This window comes from Pan troglodytes, chromosome 12 (assembly GCF_028858775.2).
Source record: "Pan troglodytes isolate AG18354 chromosome 12, NHGRI_mPanTro3-v2.0_pri, whole genome shotgun sequence".
In the NCBI taxonomy this organism is placed as follows: Eukaryota; Metazoa; Chordata; class Mammalia; order Primates; family Hominidae; genus Pan; species Pan troglodytes.
Genome location: NC_072410.2, coordinates 61,384,105 through 61,400,207, shown reverse-complemented (window position 1 = coordinate 61,400,207; position 16,103 = coordinate 61,384,105). Strand labels below are relative to the sequence as shown.

At 39.5% G+C, this 16,103-nt stretch overlaps 1 protein-coding gene across 7 annotated transcripts in view; it reads right to left on the bottom strand.

The window, feature by feature from the left end:
* USP34 (ubiquitin specific peptidase 34) overlaps nt 1-16,103 on the bottom strand; it is a 283,157-nt gene that overhangs the window by 127,456 nt on the left and 139,598 nt on the right. For 6 of the 7 annotated variants that reach the window (XR_010149508.1, XR_010149509.1, XM_016948585.4 and 3 more), the window contains 3 exons: nt 10,297-10,379; nt 4,122-4,276; nt 2,608-2,721 (listed from right to left, as the gene is read on the bottom strand). Coding sequence is in view for 5 of the 7 variants with exons in the window: in XM_016948585.4 (XP_016804074.1) it covers nt 2,608-2,721; nt 4,122-4,276; nt 10,297-10,379 (352 nt within the window). In the remaining 2 variants the exon portion in view is untranslated. The remainder of the gene's footprint in view (nt 1-2,607; nt 2,722-4,121; nt 4,277-10,296; nt 10,380-16,103) is intronic. The other variant, XM_016948587.4, reaches the window with a different exon arrangement.

Below are 16,103 nucleotides of genomic sequence, written 5' to 3'. Positions count from 1 at the left end.
GCAACTCCTATTATTCAGCTATTAAATAATAAAAATAAATGATTTAAAAATTTCCTCAATTGATGAAATACACCTGTACTAATTCTAAAAAATATTTATACAGCAGATAACAATATATACATGTTTAACTCACAAGTTGTGACTACATAGTAGGGAAATTCTAGTCCTGAAAAACATACTATGAAGGAATAAAACCAACACAATAACGAGTACAATGCTTCAATGAATCCATCCAACCTAAACTGAGAAAACCACTGCTTTCTTGTATTCACAGAAAATTAACAAGATATGCTAACTCAAGTTCTCACTCAATTTTTTTTTTTTTTTTTTTTTTTTTTTTTTTTGAGAACAGAGTCTCACTCACTTGCCCAGGCTGGAGTGCAGTGGCGCAATCTTGGCTCACTGCAACCTCTGCCTCCCAGGTTTCCAGGGATTCTCATGCCTTAGCCTCCTAAGTAGCTGGGATTATAGGCATGCGCCACAACATCTGGCTAATTTTTTTGTATTTTAGTAGAGACAGGGTTTCACCATGTTGGCCAGGCTGGTCTCGAACTCCCGACCTCAGCTGATCCACCCGCCTCAGCCTCCCAAAGAGGTGGAATTACAGGTGTGAGCCACTGCGTCCAGCCTCATTCAAATTTATGATGTCAACCATGAGATGACAAAAAAAAATGTTTTCACTAAAAACTACAGAAAAAGTGGCGAGTGGAAGCTTCCAAAAAGTTGGGCAGAGTAAAGAAAGATTTCCTTCTAAATTGGCAGCTGAACAACTTTAGTGTTAATGTCACCTACTTTAAAAAGGTAAACTTATTTCATAATAGAGCACGACTACTTCAGTTGTCTGAAATTACCAAATTGAAAATTATCATAGTGGGCCGGGCGCAGTGGCTCACGCCTCTAATTGCAGCACTTTGGGAGGCTGAGGCAGGCAGACTGCCTGAGCTCAGGAGTTCGAGACCAGTCTGGCCAACACGGTGAAACCCTGTCTCTACTTAAAAAAAAAAAAAAAAAAATTAGCCAGGCAGGCATGCGCCTATAATCCCAGCTACTCGGGAGGTTGAAGCAAGAGAATTGGTTGAACCTGGGAGGCGGAGGTTGCAGTGAGCCAAGATTGTGCCACTGCACTCCAGCAGTTATCAGAGTGATACTGAAGCAAGGGTTAGGACTAAAAAAACTGAAAAAACCTATTCAGACAAGAAAAGAAGGCAGTAGGAAAATAAAATAAAAGCATTTTAGATACAATTAAAATTATTCTGGCCAGCCGTGGTGGCTCGTACCTATAATCCCAGCACTTTGGGAGGCCAAGGCGGGTGGAAAACTTGAGGTCAAGAGTTCGAGACTAGTCTGGCCAACGTGGTGAAAACCCAACTCTACTAAAAATACAAAAATTAGCTGGGCGTGGTGGTGCATGCCTGTTGTCCCAGCTACTCAAGAGGCTGAGGCATGAGAATCGCTTGAACCCGGGAGGTGGAGGTTGCAGTGAGCTGAGACTGTGCCACTGCACTCCAGCCTGGGCGACAGAGCCAGACACCATCTCAAAAAAAAATAATCATAATTGCCTGGTGCAGTGGCTCATGCTTGTAATCCCAGCACTTCGGGAGGCCAAGGCGGGTGGATCACCTGACGTCAGGAGCTCGAGACCAGCCCCGCCAACATGGTGAAACCCCACCTATACTAAAAATACAAAAATTAGTCAGGCATGGTGGTGCACCCCTGTAATCCCAGATACTTCGGGAAGCTGAGGCATGAGAATTGCTAGAACCCGGGAGGTGGCGGTTGCAGTGAGCTGAGATCACACCACTGCACTCTGGCCTGGGTGACAGAGCCAGACTCCATCTCGAAAAATAATAATAATAAAAATTTTTAAAAATAATTCTTTTTCCTTTTTAAAAAAATTTCCCCAAACTTGCTAAGAGATACAAGTATTCTTTTTTCTTCAGATGGAGTCTTGCTTTGTTGCCCAGGCTGAACCAAGTGGCATAAAAATCATATCTGAGACAAATCAATCTTTTATTTGAAGTAAAATATTTGGCTGTATTATCTAGGAATGTCTAGGAGACTCAAAGAACATTGACATGGCCACTTCTTTATAAATCAAGAAACATGTAATAGATTTTCATTAAGCACACCCAATGTTATCTTTCGTACTGAAAAATAAATTTGCTTCATAAAACTTTTGAAACCAGAGAACAGAATTGGGCTGAGCACGTTGGCTCATGCCTGTAATCCCAGCACTTTGGGAGGCCAAGGCAGGCAGATCACTTAAGGTCAGGAGTGGAAGACCAGCCTGAGTAACATGGTAAAACCCTGTCTCTACCAAAAATACAAAAATTAGCCAGGCATGGTGGCAAATGTCTGTAATCCCAGCTACTTCGGGGGCTGAGGCTAGAGAATCTCTTGAATCTGGGAGGTGGAGGTTGCAGTGAGCTGAGATCACACCACTGCACTACAGCCTGAGCAACAGAGATAGACTCCATCTCAAAACAAACCCAACTGCACTGCACAGGTAGTAAATTCTATGCTTTGTAGAAAAATAATTTGGAAACCGAATTTGATAATCTAATTTGAGGAATAAAGTTGCCTAATAAAGTAAGTCTAAATCCATACCTCAGAATTTGAACAACCATCATAGGCACTGGTAGCCAATCGAGCCAAGTTACAGAGATGCTGAAACAGGTTTAAGCCAGTCATGCTAATTGTTTCAGGTTTTAGCTGGGGCATCTTTGGAAGGGTAGGGGGAAACACAAAGCTAATTTAGTGTGGTAATTCACAGATTTTATTAAATTTAAATAAACTTTACTGAAAACATTGTAGAAGGAAACAGATCAGTTTGAATTTTTAGTGATAATTTTAAAAAATAAAAATATATAATAATTTGGCTGGGCACGGTGGCTCAGTACTTTGGAAAGCCAAGGCAGGCAGATCGCTTGAGCTCAGGAGTTTTGAGACCAGCCTGGGCAACATGGCGAAATCTCATCTCTACGAAAACTACAAAAATCAGCCGGACATGGTGGTGTGTGGCTGTAGTCCCAACTACTCGGGAGGCTGTAGTGGGAGAATTGCTTGAGCCTGGGAGGTCAAGGCTACAGTGAGACGTGATCACACTACTGCACTCCAGCCTTGGAGACAGAGCAAGCCCATCTCAAAAAAAATAAAATGAAAAAATATATGTGATTTAATGAACATTTTATTCAGGTAATAACTGAAATGTGTCTGATACAGGCTTCAATTTTGAAGATGTACATAGACCCAAATCAGAGGACATAAATAAAGACAACTATCATGCATTGTATACCTATACTAAACAAACTTATGAGAGGTATAGCTACAAGTACAGTTTTTGTTAAAGTCAGAGGTCGAAATTTAAGATGGCAAAAGTTATATTTGTAGCTCTGTCTTGGGTCTATTAAGTGATTTAGTTTATACACACTAAAACTCATTCATACATATACTCAGTTCCAACATGGAGATAACGTCACACTTTGCAGAGAGACTTCATAATCTCAAAAATAAGCATAAAAAAGTCTTACTGCATTATTTTCAATGAGTTTCAAAATTCAATTGGGAATAGTTCATTCAGAAAAATGTCACCTGAACTGTGGCATGTGGTAAAGAAGAAGAAAAATTGGAACATCTTTACGATAATGACAACACTTCTTAATATGCCTTCCCACAATCTACACATCTGGAGAATGGCTTATCTTTGCCCAAAAGACTGACTGCAATGACAGTTATTTAAATCATGAAGAGTCACAGAAAACAGTTCTCACACTTGTGGGTGTGGGCACCACCCCTGAAAATTGGACTACAATATTACTGATGATTTCAAAAAAACAAACACTAAGAAAATTAGTGCTGCCTTCAAAGGTTATTGTAATTGTTGAATTATTGTAGCTAATAGAACATTTTTATAAATATAAACTATTAATTTAGAGGTAACCAGTGTAAACAACAAAATTAGAGCACAATCTGACCAAAAATTATATTAGGACTGCTAAAATTCATTACATTTGGCTACTTAAAAAAACTGTCAAAAAAAAAAGGCATTACAGAATTCGTATTTCAAGAGATGAAAAAGGGAACATGGAAAAATAATAACAAACTGTGAGAAATGTAATTACCTTCTCCAGGAAAAGATGTTTGTAGGTTTCCATACCCATAGCATGTTGATCTTTACTTCGAACTTGATTTAAAAACCAATGGAGTGCATCATCATAACATTCAGAATCTTCTACTAAACAATGCCATAAGATGTCAACTTGCTCTAAACTTAACCCTAGATAAAAATTATAAATTTTATACTTTATTAACTACATACAAAAAAATTAAACTTCTCTTAGGCATGTGTATGTACAGTAAGTCCTCACTTAACACAGATAGGTTCTTGGAAATTGCAATTTTAATTGAAATGATGCATAATGAAACTAACTTTACCATATGTTAATTGATATAAAGAAGAGTTATGTTGCTACAGCATATTTATGATTAAAAAAAAAAAAAAAGAATCACAGCAGCCGGGTGAAGTGGCTCCCATCTGTAATCCTAGCACTTTGGGAGGCCGAGGTGGGTGGACTGCCTGAGCTTGGGAGATCCAGACCAGCCTGGCCAACATGGTGAAACGCTGCCTCTATTAAAATACAAAAAATTAGCTGGGCATGGTGGCGTGTGCCTGTAATCTCAGTTACTCAGGAGGCTGAGACAGGAGAATTGCCTGAACCTGGGAGGTGAAGGTTGCAGTGATACAAGATCGGCCACTGCACTCCAGCCTGGGCAACAGCGCGAGATTCCATCTTAAAAAAACCAAAAAGAATTCACTAAACTTTCTTATTTAGAAGTTAACACTTTGAATATTAAACACTGGAATAAATGTGAGCTATATATACATTTAAGAAAGATTAATACAAACCACTAAGATAGTTATCCAGTTTTTGGCGAATCGGTGGTGGAAGATGAAATCAAGGACTAAATGGTTACAAATTAAACACAGTAAGGAGCACTTCCTACCACCAGACAGTTCAAACACAAACAATAACAAATTTAGTGGGCTCGCTTTTGTACCACATCATTTATGGCTATGCATTTCTATGAATATGATAGAGCTTACAAATTTCTATGTTACAATTTGTATTCATTCATTTGCTCATTTTCCAACTCGCTTATTCCAGTTCAGGGTTGTGGGTGGCCAAATCGTATCCCAGCATCTCAGGGACTAGTATCTTAAGGACAGGGCAGTAACTAACCTTGACCAGGAAGCCATTCCATTGCAGACTGCCCTCATACACACACCCATACTCATTCAGATTGGGATCATTTAGACATGCCAATGAATCCACAGTGCATGTCTTTGGGATGTGGGAGGAAACCAGGGTACCCAGAGAAAACCCATGCAGACATGGGGAGAATGTGTAAATTCTGCACAGGCAGTGGCCCGGGCCAGGAATCAGTTTTTTTCCTCATTAATGTTAAAACATTATTTGATGACCTACTGTAGTTTATTTATATAAAAGTGTATAAAAGATTTACTATCTCATCCAGGCGCAGTGGCTTACACATGTAATCCAGCACTTTGGGAGGCTGAGGTGGGAGAATCACTTGTGGCCATGAGTTTGAGACCGGTCTGGGCAATATAGGAAGACATTGTCTTTACAAAAAATTAAAAAACAAAAATTTGTAGGCTGGGCGTGGTGGCTCATGCCTGTAATCCCAGCCCTTCCGGAGGACGAGGTGGGTGGATCACCAAAGGTCAGGAGTTCAGAACCAGCCTAGTCAACATGGTGAAACCCCGTCTCTACTAAAAATACAAAAATTAGCCAGGCGTGGTGGTGGGTGCCTGTAATCCCAGCTACTCGGGAGGATAAGGCACGAGAATCGCTGGAACCCGGGAGGTGGAGGTTGCAGTGAGCTGAGGCCTCACCACTGCACTCCAGCCTGTGCGACAAGAGCAAGACTCCGTGTCAAAAACAAACAAAAAAGTAGCTGGGCAGGGTGGCACGCACCTTTAGTCCTAGCTACTTGGGAGGCTGAGGTGGGAAGGCTCTTCGAGCCCAGGAGTTCAAGGCTGCCCTGAACTATGATCATGCACTTCAGCCTGGATGACAGAGCGAGACTGTCTCTTTAAAAAAAAAAAAAAAAAAATGGCCAGGCACAGTGGCTCACGCCTGTAATCCCAGCACTTTGGGAGGCTGAGGCGGGCAGATCACGAGGTCAGGAGATCAAGACCATCCTGGCCAACATGGTGAAACCCTGTCTCTACTAAAAATACAAAAATTAGCTGGGTGTGGTGGCACATGCCTGTAGTCCCAGCTGCTCGGGAGGCTGAGGCAAGAGAATTGCTTGAACCTGGGAGGCGGAGGTTGCAGTGAGCCAAGATTTGCGCCACTGCTCTCCAGCCTGGTGACAGAGTAAGACTCCGTCTCAAAACAAAACAAAACAAAACTATCTCAATAAGTATTTCTTATGTCATCCTATTTGTAAAATTTAAAATCATATTCATACAACATTTTGGCCCTAAATGAATGTACCAGAAACACCAATATAGCCAGAAACACAAAGGAGATATCTTACAGCCTTTTACAAGTATTTAATACGAATTTTCACATAATTTATGTTTTTAAAATGTAGTTTAAGATAACCCATATGTAAATCACCTAAAAATACACAACTTATGAAGTATTCTCAAAGAACCCATTTAGGAAGAAAATTCTTCTCCCTAAAATAGGAGCACATCCGTGTAATAGTAAAAATGATTGGGGGAGGTAATCCTAAAAATTGAGGAATCAGTGGTTAAGGTTTGAGTATTATAAATAGAGTGTATACCATGTTCAAAGGTCATTCTCTGTATATAGGAGATAAATAAGTAAGCATTATTTTTGTAAAATATGAAAAAAGGAGGCCGGGCACGGTGGCTCACACCTGTAATCCCAGCACTTTGGGAGGCTGAGGTGGGTGGATCACCTGAGGTCGGGAGTTCGAGACCAGCCTGACCAACATGAAGAAACCCCATCTCTACTAAAAATACAAAAAATTAGCTAGGCGTGGTGGCGCATGCCTATAATACCAGCTACTCGGGAGGCTGAGGCAGGAGAATCGCTTGAACCAGGGAGGTGGAGGTTGCGGTGAGCCAAGATCACGCCAATGTACTCCAGCCTGTGTGACAAGAGCAAGACTCCGTCTCAAAACAAAACAAAGAAAAAGAAAAAAAGAAAAAAGGACCCTTATGATGAAGAAAGCAAAAGGAAACTGCCTAAAACAGACAACAGCAACATATCAGAGGACATAATCAGCTAGGGAGTCAGGCTAATGAGAGAAAATCTGTACTGTACCCAATTATTATTAAAGGATGCCCAAGTGTGGCAGAAGACAGATGAACTATTCAGAACAAAAGGGAAGGCATTATAGGCAATCACAAGTATGAGTATGAAAAAAATTAGACAGTCCAAAAGGTTAGAACAAAACATCCCAGGGATTTCTGAAGTACATTTTAAGAGGTTCCAAACCCTGGGGTGGTGCCCTAGAACCAGAAGGGGCATGATGGTATGGTACCATCAAAAGAAATTTCTTTTATTGGGAAAAGTAGATGAAATGACAAAATACAGAAAAATTCCTCAGAAATATTCGCCCTAGTAGCAGTATCAGTCTAAAGAGTTTTATCAGAAAAAAGTTATCCTATCAGTTTCTCACTGAAACAGTTAATGTGTAGATTATTTGTTCTGAGAACTTGTGCCCATAGAAGCAAATATAAATAAACCCAAAACAATTTTAGTATATATCAGAACTTAGACACATTAATTAAGGAGAACAAGATAAAGAGTATCCAGGTTAATTATAGTCAACTAAATAAAAAAACAGAAGTATATCCATAATTGGCTGAATCACCAATCCACATTCAATGGGCAACTTAAACACTTTTGTTACTTTTTAAAAGACTATAGTTATTGTCATATTGAAAATCAGTATTAAAATATTGGATGTAATTACATATAACTTTGAAGTAACTTCGTTATGGGTAACAGGAACTGTGCCAATAAGAGAAGTACAACCAGCCATGCACAGTGGTCTGAGGCCTGTAATCCTAGCACTTTGGGAAGCTAAGGCAGGAGGATTGCTTGAGTCCATGAGTTTCAGACCAGGCTGGGCAACATAATGAGACTCTGTACAAATAATTTAAAAATTAGGCTGGGCGCAGCGGCTCACGCCTGTAATCCCACCACTTTGGGAGGCCGAGGCGGGTGGATCACGAGGTCAGGAGATCGAGACCATCCTGGCTAACACGGTGAAACCCCGTCTCTACTAAAAATACAAAAAAAAGTTATCTGGGTGTGGTGGCGGGCGCCTATAGTCCCAGCTACTTGGGAGGCTGAGGCAAGAGAATGGCGTGAACCCGGGAGGCGGAGCTTGCAGGGAGCCGAGATTGTGCCACTGCACTCCAGCCTGGGCAACAGAGCAAGACTCCACCTCAAAAAAAAAAAAAAATTAGCCAGGTATGGTGATGTGCACCTATGGTCCCAGCTACTCTGGAGACTGAGGTGGGAGGATCACTTGGAGGGCAGGTGAAGTGGGGGGGAGAACAGCCATGATGTGGGAGAAGTGAAGTTTTAGATTTGATACTATCTGGACGGTAGCTATTGTCTATTGTAAATTCACAGACAATCTATACTGTGTGTAATAAATATGAAACTTAAATGTTCATAGTATCTATGTTGACTATGTGTTTTAGTTTGACTTCTCCCTATAGATTGGTTTTGCTGTATTTTACTTATTTCTTGAATGTTATCAGTCATAATGGGTCAATAAATGACGTAATAACACGAAAGAGAAATTTCCTACCAAAATCAGGTCGCTTATTTTTGAAATCTGTTATCCCAGTGTTGGTGGCATTTGTTACAAATAGTTTGAAAAGAAAAAAGAAACAGACTTTAAATAATAAGATAAACACAGTATATCTCAAGCATAGGTGTGGACTTGAAAAGAGTCATGACGACTCCTAGCAAGACACCCATCAGGCTGACAATATATTAACCACAGTTAAAGAGACAATGTCCTTCTAAAAAATAAGGTTTGACATTGACACACAGAAAAAGAAGAATGTAGAGAGTAAAGGATGACAGTCAGTATATGAAGGAAAAAGGAGCTTTGGCTAACAGAAATCAAGCTCGTTCCTCTCTTATGAGACCATCTATAACCACATGGATTTGGATATGGTACACAACCTGAATATAACAGACCCAGCTCTACTTTTAAAAAATTAACTGTTAACGAAACTGAGTTTAAAGTCAAACTAAATAAAACTGGGGCCTCTAAATGTCTCCATCACCCATAAAGCCAAATAATTTTCAAAAGATTAGCCCTGATAATAATACATAAATAATACCTATCTCCAACCAAAGGGAAAGCAAGATTCTACAAGCAAAAATAATAAAAGATGCAGTCAGCCAGGTGCAGTGACTCACGCTGGTAATCCTAGCACTTTGGGAGGCCGAGGCAGGAAGACTGTTTGGGCCCATGAGTTTGAGACCAGCCTGGGCAACACAGTGAAACCCTATCTCTATGAAAATTTTAAAAAAATTAGCTGGCTATGGTGGTGCGTAGTCCCACGTTACTGAGGAGGCTAAGGTGGGATGACTGCTTGAGCCGGGGAGGTCAACAGCTGCAATGAGCTGTGATCGCATCACTGAACTCCAGCCTGGGAGACAGTGTGAGACCATGTCTCAAAAAAGAAAGAGAAAAGGTCTTATAGAACTAAAAAAAAATTTTTAATTTATTTAAAGTGCAAACAATCTCAATTACTTTAATAAATTATCTAAATGTTGGTATAATTTATAAATGTATTAATAATAATCACTGCAGCAGCCATGAAAAAAGAATGAAATCATGTCCTTTGCAGCAACATAAATGGAACTGAAGGCCATTATTCTAAGTGAACTAACTCAGAAACAGAAAACCAAATACCGTACATTCTTGCTTGTAAGCAGGAGCTAAACAATGGGTACACATGGACATACAGATGAAACTAATAGACACTGAAGTCTCCAAAAGGGGATATGGCAGGAATAGGATAAGGGTTGAAAAATAAACTATCGGGTACAATGTTCACTATTTGAGTAATGGGTACACAAGAAGCCCAATCCCTACCAGTACGCAATATATACCCCTGTAACAAACATACATGTGCCCACTGACTTTAAAATTAAATTAAACTAAAAAAAAAAAAAAACTGCAGAAATCAGAAGCGAGAGTAAATCTAGTTCTTCCAATAGTCAAAACAGATTTTTAAAAAGTACTGATTAAAAAACTTACTGAAATGATCAGGTGATCCCAGAGTTGAAAATACACAAGTCAAGAATTGAAGACGAACTTGAACTTCAGCACTATGGCTGTACCTATAATTTAAAAGTCATTAAAATAATTAAATATCCTATTTCTTAATTACTTTTAAAAATTTAGTGGTCCTATGCATAACTTCTACCAAAAATTGTTTTAATAATTCTTAATTATTTTAACTAAGTATCTTTGGTTACACGAAAGAAGTTCATAAAGGCAAAACAAAAAAATTTATACTATTTAATAAATTACACAAATCACAAAACTACAACAAAGTTTACTTTTAAATTACATAAGAAAGCACACAAAAATTCAACAGTGAAGCAGAGGAAGTATGTCATTTTAAAAGTATGTAACACACACATAAGTTAGAATAGGCAACAAGTAAAAAACACCATCTCTATCTAAAAAGTACATACTTCATATCATGGTCCCTTTAGTGATAATATATTCTGTACCCAAGAAACACTAATAAAATAGTATTTCCATAAATCTAGTTCATGAAAAGTAGAGCTGATACAAAATTTGTATTTTTGAATGTTATTTCCAATCTAAATAATTATAATTCACATGCATAAAATTTGATGCTTAATAAAAAAGTTGCTTTTGAAACTTTTAAAGAAGCAACTTTTAGTGAGGTAGGGTAGCAGATGAGTCTGAATAGATCAACAAGAGATAGACTGTGGTCGGCCCCAAAGTCAGAAAGAAGAGATGGAAAAGGAAGTCAGGGAAGAGTGCTGGTGAGTGGGGGTGAGGGGACCATGTTTGGGGTGGAGGTAATCATCAGGTTTGCTTTTTTAAAAATTTGTGTGTTTGGCCTGGAAGAGGGGCAGAGTCTCACTCTGTTGTCTAGGCTGGAGTGCAGTGACAGAATCACCGCTCACTGCAACCTCTGCCTTCCAGGTTCAAGTGATTCTCGTGCCTTAGCCTCTGGAGTAGCTGGGATTACAAGCTAATCCCAGCTAGGCGTGCGCCACCACACCCGGCTAATTTTTGTTATTTTTATTATAGTAGAGACGGGGTTTCACCATGTTGGCCAGGCTGTCTCAAACTCCTGACCTCAAGTGATCTGCCTGCCTTGGCCTCGCAAAGTGCTGGGATTACAGGTGTCAGCATGCCCGGCCCAGGTTTGCATTTTAAAAGGATTCCTTTCCTTTGGCAACCCCAGTGAACTGCATATTTAACTGTGTCTATAATATCACATTCTAGTTCAAGTACTTGAGCACTCAATGAAACTAAGTCAATAATAAGCTATTATTGCTGTTTTACAGATCAAAAGGCAGACTGTGGATCAACTGCCCAAACTGCTTTGCCAACATAAAACAGTGGCTGGTCTATGCTCTGATCTATAACCTAGCATGCAGAAGGTCAACGGGCATTTTTTTTTTTTGCCGAAACGGAGTTTCACACTCGCCCAGGTTGGAGTGCGGTAGCGTGATCTCAGCTCACTGCAACCTCCGCCTCCTGGGTTCAAGCGATTCTCCTGCCTCAGCCTCCCGAGGAGCTGGGATTACAGGTGCATGCCTCCACACCCAGCTGATTTTTTTTTTTCTTTTTAGTAGAAATATGGTGTCACCACATTAGCCAGCTGGTCTCCAACTCCTGACCTCAGGTGACCCACCCACCTTGGCCTCCCAAAGTGCTGGGATTTCAGGCATGAGCCACTGTGCACAGCCTGGGCATCTTAATTCAATGTCCTGTAATCCACAAGTAAGAGCAAAATTTTAACAGCATCCCAAAATTAGCTTCCCAAAATCGCACTAAATTCATTACTGAAGTTTTAAAGCTTAAGTTTTCTGAAGATTGAGTTCATTGGACATGCCTTTGCTGCTCTTTAGGGTCTCTTATTAATGCTGGCAAAGAAAAGATTAACTTTTGCCTCATTAATGCTGCACTGACCTTTGTGAAAGTGAAAATACATATGACGAGATGTAGGGGAGAGGAAATCTGATAAGCAACTCTCAGACTATAAGGCAACCCAGATAAAATTCAAGAACAGCTAGCTCTTAAGGGCTTCTAGGCTTTTTAAGTTAAACAACAAGAGATTTTGTAGCAGAGGCCTTGAGTACAAATTCAAAAATGAGTCGTATGACCCATCAGTTCTGCGGTTTTACGTTACTGTATCCTCTTGCCTTGTCTACGGGACATCAATCAAACATAAAAGGAGAATAAAGTCTTGCCCTTTACTAAGTGCCTTTACATCTGAAATAATTCTTCCCCTATACTTACATCTCGGAATAAGGGACTCATAACCCTGAAGGCATGGGTCTAGTCCCTTTGTACTCCCACAGTATAGCCCCTGATGCTGCACTTCAAAGATCTCTGTGGGCTCCATCAGGGTCCTATGGGCTGCTGAAACCACCAGTGAGAAAAATTCCTTGGGATGTCAGACAAAGATGGTATCAATATTGACAAATTCTCATGGGCTTGTCCATGGCTTCTGACATCACAGGAAATACACAGGAAATATCTTCCCCGAAGATATGAAACTTTAGTAACAGATTACTGCCTTAAAAGAAAATCTCTTTGCAGCCTCCGCAGACAAGATTTTCTCTAGAGGGCACTGGATTCAAGAAACATGTAATATGTCCTTTTAAGAACATACTACAGGCGCAGTGGCTCATGCCTGTAATCCTAGCACTTTGGGAGGCGGAGGCGGAGGTGGGTGGATCGCCTGAGGTCAAGAGTTCCATACTACAGGCGCAGTGGCTCATGCTTGTAATACTAGCACTTTGGGAGGTGGAGGCGGAGGCGGGTGGATCGCCTGAGGTCAAGAGTTCGAGACCAGCCTGGCCAACATGGCGAAACCTTGTCTCTACTAAAAAGCGAAAATGAGCCGGGTGCAGTGACAGGCACCTGGAATCCCAGCTACTCGGGAGGCTGAGGCACAAGAATCACTTGAACCCAGGAGGTGGAGGTTACAGTGAGCTGAGATCACGACATTGCACTCCAGCCTGGGCAAAAGAGCAAAAACTCCGTCAAAAAAAAAAATAAAGTTAAAAAATATATATATACAATCAAAAAACAAAAATTACAAAATGAAAAAATAAAAATATCATCTTTCATGCTACAAGAATCTTTTTCCCCCCTCGGTGAAAAATTTCAGAACTTTCCTATTTTAATCTCCACTGGAAAAAAAATACTGAAATAAGTATGCAGGAACAAAGAGTAGCAAATGTACACTTGTTTTACACCCTGAAGGAATAGGGAAATTATATCAAAATAGTCCAGACAACATCTCTCTGTTCTAAGAGTTTTATTCTCCTAGGATGGCAGCCAACAAGGCAGATTGAAAGGTTGGAAAGATTATTCTAGTATACCCTAAAAACACATAAAACACATCTCCAAGGAGCCCTACTCCTTTTTCACCACAGAAGCAATGCTTTGCTCACCTCTGATTCCACTAACAAAGTGAGTAACTTCACTGTTGTCAATGCAGTGAACAACTAAGTCTCAGACCTATGTTCCTTTTTGATACTTAATGTTGGACTTTCTCTTTACGAGGATGATTCACTTTATGACTTCCATTTCCCTTTCACTATGCCTCTCAAGTCCTGCTCTTCAAGTCCACAGGCTTACAGCTGTGGTGGGAGCTCTTTTATAACCTAGTGTTTATTTCTTTGCTGACAAGTAATTAACTCCCCATCTCCTAATAAAAATGTGGGCCATGTGTGGTTTTATTTCTGCTCTTTGTTGATCCTATTATTTTTGTTTGTTTTGTTTCTGAGACGGAGTTTCACTCTTGTTGCCCAGGCTGAAGTGCAGTGGTGCGATCTCGGCTCACTGCAACCTCCACCTCCTGGGTTCAAGTGGTTCTCCTGCCTCAGCCGCCTGAGTAGCTGAGATTACAGGCATGCGCCACCACGCCTGACTTTTTTTTTTTTGTATTTTTAGTAAAGACGACGTTTCTCCATGTTGGTCAGGCTGGTCCGGAACTCCCAACCTCAGGTGATCTGCCTGCCTCGGCCTCCCAAAGTGTTGGGATTACAGCCATGAGCCACCATGCCTGGTGATCCTATGATTTTTATAGAGCATAAGCGTAATGTTTGGATTCAAGAGGCCACCATTATCGTCAAACTCTGCTTCAATAGGAAAAAAGAAGGATACTGACTTGGAATAACAGTTAGAATTTTAATATAATTTTAAAATAATACATCCTGTATAGAGGGAACTTTGTAAGCAAAGCTATGGAATACAGTAAATAGAAATACCCCAGAAATAATTTGATAAGCTTGTAGAATAAACTGTCAAAAAAAATTAAACTATAAAACTGGAAAGGTTGAGTTTAGTTCATAGACAGCACAGAATACTAAGCTGAAGAGATTGGTATTTTATTTTTTATGCCATGAAGAATCTCTGGATGTGGTTAAGACACAGAATTCTTGTATATTTCATATGCCATATTATTTGTTTTAACCAGGTAACTACAATTTGTAGATAACCTATGTGCCAGGTACAATTCACTATATCATTTCATTAAATTCTTATAAACACTTATAAGGTAAATAATTGGAATTAGAGGGGTAAATAATTGAAATAATTAAAATAATAGATTAATAACCTAGAGCTAGGTCTGCATGATTCTCAAGCCCATGGGCTTCTCACCAGTACCATACTGCCTTCCTAATTTGACAGATAGAAAGAATGAACCAGCATATGGGAAGACTGAGGCAAGGAGACTAAACTAGAGGTAGTTATAAGGACAAAAGTAGTGTTTGTGGAAATGTCAACTTGTGAAAAGACATGGGGTATATTTTAACAAAAAGGTAGAGATTAATGGCAGTATAATGTAGCATTTACAAATACAAATTCTAGAACAGAAACAGACTGTCGGTACAGAAGCTCGCTCTATTCTTCGTGTGTGACGTTGGACAAGTTGTCATATCATATAGCTTCAGTATACTCATTTCTAAAGTAAGACGGTCTCAAATGGGTTGTTGTATATCTTAAAATAGTTGGTATCTGACACAATGGTAAATATCAACTAACACTGGCTTTTTTCTCATCGTCATCATTATTCATGTTTGGAAATAAGAGTACAAAAATGCCTCAAGTCTCAAGTTTTAGGCAAGTGGGAGGATAGCTGCACCCTAAAGGACACAGTAAAAATAAAATCTAGAGAAGTAACTGATTTGTGCAGGGAAATAAGTAAATTTATTTTTAGAAGTATGCATGCCTTAAAGGTCTGTGACTTTTCCGAACACTTCTACAGTCTGCTTAGTTTCCACCTTTGTGGAAGTTTTCTATGTGATTTTTTCAATCACAGTGTGACTCCTCCTCTTCTTCATTAATACGCCAGTAGTGGCATTGAACTGGTTTCCTCAACATGGACATCAGTCCATAACAATCAGCTCACCAGCAGAAATCTTCTGAATCTCCTATGCGTCTCCTTAAAGAAGCTTCAAATACAGCTATACCACCACCAATCCATTTCTACCAATTCTTGTCCCAAATCACTTGAATATATCCAGAGAATATTTTGATGTAATGAGAAAATATTAATGATATACCACCAGTTTTAAAACCTTCCACACGTCCTAAACTTTCTAATACTAGTATGCAATTATAATAAAATGTTTTAAATTAACTGTTAATTATTTTTGAGGTAAATATTTACAAATTTTAGAATCAATGCTCTAAACTGTTAAAACAAGCGTATCCATGGTTTCTGAAAAAATGTATTTACTTTTGATTCCTTAAAAACAGTTATCTTTGAACAAATCTCAATAGTGAAGGTTAACCAACCCCCAAAAGTGAGCCAGCTACATTTACCTAAGAATTTA